The sequence below is a fragment of the Otolemur garnettii genome, unplaced genomic scaffold (assembly GCF_000181295.1).
Source record: "Otolemur garnettii isolate 467f Iridium unplaced genomic scaffold, OtoGar3 scaffold00099, whole genome shotgun sequence".
NCBI lineage: Eukaryota > Metazoa > Chordata > Mammalia > Primates > Galagidae > Otolemur > Otolemur garnettii.
Window position 1 is genome coordinate 346,511 of NW_003852494.1, and position 7,045 is coordinate 353,555.

General features: G+C 38.8%; 1 protein-coding gene across 7 annotated transcripts in view; it reads left to right on the plus strand.

Annotated features, from left to right (window-relative positions):
• ATXN2 (ataxin 2) overlaps positions 1-7,045 on the plus strand; it is a 151,023-nt gene that overhangs the window by 43,472 nt on the left and 100,506 nt on the right. For all 7 annotated transcript variants that reach the window (XM_023516870.1, XM_003795987.2, XM_023516871.1 and 4 more), the window contains exons 4-5: positions 836-907; positions 1,355-1,505. In XM_023516870.1, coding sequence (XP_023372638.1) covers positions 836-907; positions 1,355-1,505 — 223 coding nt within the window. The remainder of the gene's footprint in view (positions 1-835; positions 908-1,354; positions 1,506-7,045) is intronic.

Below are 7,045 nucleotides of genomic sequence, written 5' to 3' on the forward strand. Positions count from 1 at the left end.
AAAAAAAAAAAGAAAAGGGAGGTTGTATCTGTGCTGAATATGTGCAGACTTTTTTTCTTGTCATTATTTCCTAAACAATATAATAGATATTTACATGGCAAATAACAGGTATTTATTTACATGGCATTTGCATTTTGTTAGTAATAGATGATTTAAAGTATTCTAGTAGATGTACAAAGGTTATATGCAAATACTCTGCCATTTTATATAAGTGACAAGCAGTGTGGATTCCCCCAAAAGGGGAAACAGTACCCCACAGATACTGAGGAAATTGTGTTCTTGTCAGCTCTGCTGTGTATAAAATGATAGTGGTTGATTGTCTTGTTTTGTCATTTAATTTAGCTAGGGTTAGAAATATTTAACTTCAGTATTTAAATTCATACTAGAAACTCTGAGTAGATCCTCCTGAAGAATTTTGAGAATTGATTGTATTGTTAATGTTTTGAAATTTTTTATTCTGTTGGTGAATACCTAGTATTAAATAATCTGATAAGCTATGATATAAAAAGTAAAATGAAGGTCAGGCGCAGCGGCTCATGCCTGCAATCCTAGCACCTGGGAGGCCTCGGTGGTTGGATTGCTTGAGCTCACAAGTTCAAGACCAGCCCATGCAAAAGTGACACCCCATCTCTACTAAAAAACAGAAGAACTGAGGCAAGAGGATTGCTTGAGCCCAAGAGTTTGACGTTGCTGTGAGCTATGATGCCATGGCACGCCACCCAGGGCGACAGCTTGAGATGATGTTTCAAAAAAAAAAAAAAGTTAAATGAAAACTGTTATCACTGATGACTGGGCAACATACTGTTTCTTTGATGAACTAATTGTATGTTTTTAGGGATCCAAATGTGAAGTACAAGTGAAAAACGGAGGTATATATGAAGGAGTTTTTAAAACATACAGTCCTAAGGTAATTTCTATGGTTTTTTTTTTTTAATAAGAGGAAAGAACATTTTTATAATAAGTACTTTACCTGATTTTAAAAAGCGCTTAGAAGGATTTTACTCATCAGTTTCAAATACTGATTATTTTATCGACTGATTATGTATAATCAAAAAGACTTCACTATTTACATGCTTATTATTAGCCATTTTTAAGCATTGTGGACTAGTAGAGACATGGGATGGTTTATGTTTCCTCCTTTTTATCATATTAATATAAAGACAAGCATGTGGGAATTTTGGAATGATAGAGTGAATAATAGGCCATATTTCTGGAAAAAAGGGATATCAGGTTTCTTTAGATAGATTATTTTTGCCTAAGGTAGGTAAAGAATAGTACCTTGGTGAAATAAAGAATTTCTGTCAAACTTTATTTTGTAAATATTTTGTGTATTTACTTGTATTTATGATTTTAGTGTGATTTGGTACTTGATGCTGCACATGAGAAAAGTACGGAATCCAGTTCAGGCCCAAAACGAGAAGAAATAATGGAGAGTATTTTGTTTAAATGTTCAGACTTTGTTGTGGTACAATTCAAAGATATGGACTCGAGTTATGCAAGAAGAGGTGAGTTTCAATTTCCTAAATATGTCTCATGGTTTATTGGGTTTACTCAAGCAATGATTCTTCCTAGTTATCACATAGACTTTTTTAAAAAAAAGTATGTGCTTTCTAGAATAACCTAATTAACATAGTTTTTCAGAAAAATCAAAATATTAATGCATTTTTGCTGGAAAAAATATTTAAAACTTTAGAGAAAGATTATTTGGTACTTTTAGTAGCATAAGTAATGAGAATTTCTGTGCGCTATTAAAAAAAAAAGTTTAGTCTGGGTGCAGTGGTTCATGCTTGTACACCTAGCACTTTGGAAATCTGAGACAGAAGGATCCCTTAAAGCCAGGAGTTTGAGACTAGCATGGTGAACATAGCAAGACCCTGTTACACAATATTTTATTTAAAAAAAATCATTTGTAAACTATTTTCTGGAGTTTCATGGTCAAGAATACTACTGATGTACTTAGCTGAAATCTTTTTATTCCATTTGGCCTATAGTGCTTTAGTTTATAAAAGGGCCTATATATTTTGATTTCTGGAAAGGGATAAAGAAAGGCAGAGAGCTATGGATAAAAAATCCGTTTCTGATGAACATGAAAAGAAGCAGATAAGGGTGGCGCCTGTGGCTCAGTGAGTAGGGCGCTGGTCCCATATACCGAGGGTGGCAGGTTTGAACCTGGCCCCGGCCAAACTGCAACAAAAAAATAGCCAGGCGTTGTGGTGGGTGCCTGTAGTCCCTGCAAGTTGGGAGGCAGAGGCATGAGAATCGCCTAAGCCCAAGAGGTGGAGGTTGCTGTGAGCTATGACACTACAGCACTCTACTGAGGGTGACAAAGTTAAGACTCTTGTCTCTAAAAAAAAAAATAAAGATAAGTAGAACCATGTGTATTAAAAAAAATTTGTAGTGTGGAACCTCCTTTTGAGAATTAAAAACAGAGTATGTAATTATATTAAAATTTAGTCTGTTTTAGATGTCCATTGAGGAACAAATGAGAATTTCTGTTATTCATTTGGAGAGTATGCTTTACAGTGTTAAGTGTTCAGTAACATATTGCAAGGCACTTCTGGGCAATTGTGAGCTTGTTTCTAAAATTCCTTATGTCAAATTCTACACTCAAGTATGTACTTCTGTTGTAAATTACAGTTCATCGCAACCTGATTTTCATGATTCAGTGTATACCAAAACCTGTTTTTGTTGTTGAGTTGATTCTTCTACCTTGTTATTCAGAAACTATTATATACCAGGAAGTTAAACCCTTTACCTTAACAAGATTCTCATTAGTTAGCTTGCTTTTTCAGAGGTAAACAATAAGAGGTACTGTATAATTGCTTTGAAATGCTGATGAAGGCAGTGTTCTGTGTTTTAAATGTTCTCGAGTGGATTTATCTTTGATTCACAATTTTTTGTCTTAGGAGGCCTTCAGGTTTGGAGTTGATCTTGATTATATCTGGAAGCACCAAATTATTTATTTTCTTATACTGATACTATTGAAATATTCTACTGTTTTCAATTTTAAAAATGACATTGGTCGAGTGGCACCTGTGGCTTAGTGGGTAGGGTACCGGCCCCATATACCAAGGGTGGTGGGTTCTAACTTGGCCCTGGTCAAACTGCAATAACACACAAAAAAACATAGCCAGACGTTGTGGTAGGTGCCTGTAATCCCAGCTATTTGGGAGGCTGAGGCAAGAGAATCACCTAAGCCCAGGAGTTAGAGGGTGCTGTGAGCTGTGATGCCATGATACTCTACCAAAGGCGATAAAGTAAGACTCTGTCTTTTTTTTTTTTTTTTTAAAGACATTGGTCATAAGCCAAAAGGTAAAATAAAATTTTAGTTAAATTTAATCCATATTACTCTAAAAAGAGTATTGGCTGTCCTCACAACAAAAATGTTCCTTATTTTATTGGATTATCAGTTCATTGAGCTAAGAGCAATTTAGAGTATGCTTAGGGTTTTTTTTTTTTTAAATAGTGAATTGGCTCTTCCCAAATTTGGAAGATTAAATACTACTTTGAAGTTTGTTTTTTTGAGACAGAGTCTCATTTTGTTGCCCTTGGTAGAGTGCCATAGCATCATAGCTCACAGCAACCTCCAGCTCTTGGGCTTAGGCAATTCTCTTGCCTCAGCCTCCGAGTAGCTAATAGCTAAGGCTACAGGCGCCTGCCACAATGCCCTGCAATTTTTTGTTGCAGTTGTCATTTTTGGTTAGCTGGCCCAGGCTGGGCTCAAACTCACCAGCCTCAGTGCATGTGGCTGGTACTATAACTACTGTGCTACTAGTGCCAAGCCTGGCCTAAATCTTTTTTCTGTAGCATTAGGGAATATTAGGGCTAATCAAATATATGTGGCATATTGGCTTCAGTGAAATAACATACTTTGTACCTAAACTTGTGATTAAACTTATGCTTTGACTCTAGTATTGTGTAACCCCATGTGATACCTTATTTGTTATTGTTCTTATTGGGTTTAGTGTAAAGAATCACTTGGTTATCTGACCCTTTCTGACATTTAGTAAAAACTCAGTATAATGAGAAAATTGGTTAATGGAATTAGATCTCCATCATCAACCATTTGCTCCCTCTCCTATTTACATGTTTATCTTCTTGGCTATCAGTTGTTCTTTTTCCTTTGATTTTAGTAGAGAGGATGTTTCAGCCTAACAGGTCTAGGTATGCTCTTGATTGTCCCTTTTCTCACCTGCTCCTTTATCCCATCTCTCAGTTTCTGTACTCTCTTGAACTTCTTCCTTTCTACTTATTCCGTCTCAAGTTCCTCTCATCCTTAAAAGATCTTTTTTTAATCCTGAATTTGTCTGGCTATTGGCCTACCTGAGGCCACCATTAACTCTAATTGCCAGGTTCTTTGGACTCTTTTTTTTTTTTTTTCTCTCTTTACTAATGCACTTGACCCTGTTGGTTTTACCCTCCTTCAGAATTTACTTTTCTGTATTTCTTGTGTTTATTGTGTTCCTTCCTTCCCTGCTTCATTCCTGGGCTTCTTTTCTTTCACGTTGCTCTTAAATATGTTTGTGTTCCCAGCGTTTGTCTCTTTCTTTGCCCACTGTTCTCAGCATATGATACTCACTTATATGCTGTTATAATTTCAGCTACCACATGTAGGTTTTTTTCCCACATCTCTATATTATTATCCTTAAACCATGTTGTATTAAAATTTAATGTGTCTGTCTCCCCCATTATACTTGGAGCATCTTTGTGTTTGGATACTCTATTTTTTTATTCTCATGGCCTACTATGGTTTTTTGGCACATGGTACAGGCACAATATAAATATTTTAATAAATGAAATTGAGTGGTGTAATACTTTATTTATTTATTCATTTATGAGACAAGAGACCATCACCCTGGATAGAGTGTCATGGCGTCATAGCTCGTAACAACCTTAGATTCTTGGGCTTCAGCAGTCCTCTTGCCTGTACCTCCCAAGTAGCTGAGGCTGTAGGTGTGCCAGCTAGTTTTTCTATATTTAGTACAGATGGGGTCTTGCTGTTTTTCAGGCTGGTTTCAAACACCTGAGCTCAAGCAATCCACCTGCCTTGCCCTCCCAGAGTACTAAGATTATAGGTGTGAGCCATCATTCCCAGCCTTATTTGTTTTGAGACAAAGTCTCACTTTGTCACCCTGAGTAGAGCGCCATGATACCTTAGCTTACATCCAGCTCAAACTCCTGGGTTAAAGAGAGCCTCTCTTTTTTTTTTTTTTTGAGACAGAGCCTCAAGCTATCCCCCTGGGTAAAGTGCTATGGCATCACAGCTCACAGCAACCTCCAACTCCCGGGCTCAAGCGAGTCTCCTGCCTCAGCCTCCTAAGTAGCTGGGACTACAGGCGCCCGCCACAACGCCCGGCCATTTTTTGGTTGCAGCCATCATTGTTGTTTGGTGGGCCCGGGCTGGGGATTCGAACCCGCCACCTTAGGTGTATGTGGCTGTCGCCTTAGCCGCTTGAGCCACAGGCGCCGAGCCAAGAGATCCTCTCTTGTTTCAGCCTACCAAGTTGCTAGAACTATAGGCACATGTCACAACTCCTGGTTAGTTTTAGAGATAGGGTTTTGCTCTTGCTGAAAGGCTGGTCTTGAACTCCTGAGCTAGGGCATCCTACCTACCTTGGCCTCCCAGAGTGGTAGGATTACAGGTGTAAGCCACCATTGACTGGCTCTAAGTTTTTCTATTTTTAGTAGAGATAGGATCTTACTCTTGCTCAAGCTGGTCTGGAACTCCTGAGCTGAAGCAGTCTATCAGCCTTAGCCTCCCATAGTGCTAGGATTACATGTATTAGCCACTACACCCAGAAACACATTTTTTTTTTGAGACAGAGTCTCACTTTGTTGCCCTTGGTAGAATGCCGTGGCGTCAGCAACCTCCAGCTCTTGGGCTAGGTCTATTCTCTTGCCTCAGCCTCCTGAGTTGCTGGGATTACAGGTGCCCGCCACAACGCCCGGCTATTTTTGTTGCAGTTGCCACTGCTGTTTTAGCTGGCCGGGACCATATTGGAACCTGTCACCCTCAGTATATGGGGCTGCCCCCCCTACCCACTGAGCCACAGGTGCTGCCCCCAGAAACACTTTTAAAGAGGTATTATTTTATATAAAGCGGAAAAAGCTTTAAGTGAGCTTTTACATAAATAGTAATCCAACTAATACTTACCCAGGTCTAGAATGTGTTCATTGCTATGAACAGTATAGACAAATGTAAAAATTTACTTTGAGTCCCTATTGAGAACCTAAACTATAACTTTCATTCTAGAAAAACATAACAGACTTTTACATTGAATTTCATGGTGTTCACAGTTTCTTCAGCGAATGTATGTGCTCCATGTAGAAAAGTTCTGCTCTAGGTATTTTCAGAGTTAGAGATAACATGTGAAAGAATTTAAGAAAAATGAAGTGTTGCACTTGATGGCATTGAATTCCAAATGAAGTCAGAGATTTGGAGGGTTGTATACATTGTAGTAACTGGAGGAAGTTAGAGTATGAAGATGTAATAGAGCAGTGAGGCATAAAAACCTATAGATTATGTATGGTATTTATTTTGGTATTTCACTATGGTGTTCTGATGTGGTTGTCCTTTTGGTCTGATAGACTGCCCTGTGAGTGACAGAGAAGGATATGTTCTGAAGGGCATGATTTAGGAATGCTGTGTCATTTTGTGGAGATAGATGGGTGCCAGAGCAGGCTGTGGCCTGGGAAGCTTTGAATTCTAAGAATTTTGAATGTGTTCCAGATTCATTGATGGGAGGCACTGTACTAAGACAGGCAAATAGGCAGGCCACAGCCCAGCTGCAGAGTAGGTAGGTTCTTATGGTAGGAAGTGCTGAAGTTGGATAGGTGGGCAGCTCTAAAGGTAGGCAGGTGATCAGGATGGATAGCTTGTTTTTTTTTGTTTTTTTGTTTTTTTTTGAGACAGAGCCTCAAGCTGTCACCTTGGGTACAGTGCTATGGCATCACAGCTCATAGCAACCTCCAACTCCTGGGCTCAAGTGAGTCTCCTGCCTCAGCCTCCCAAGTAGCTGGGACCACAGGTACCCACCACAATGCC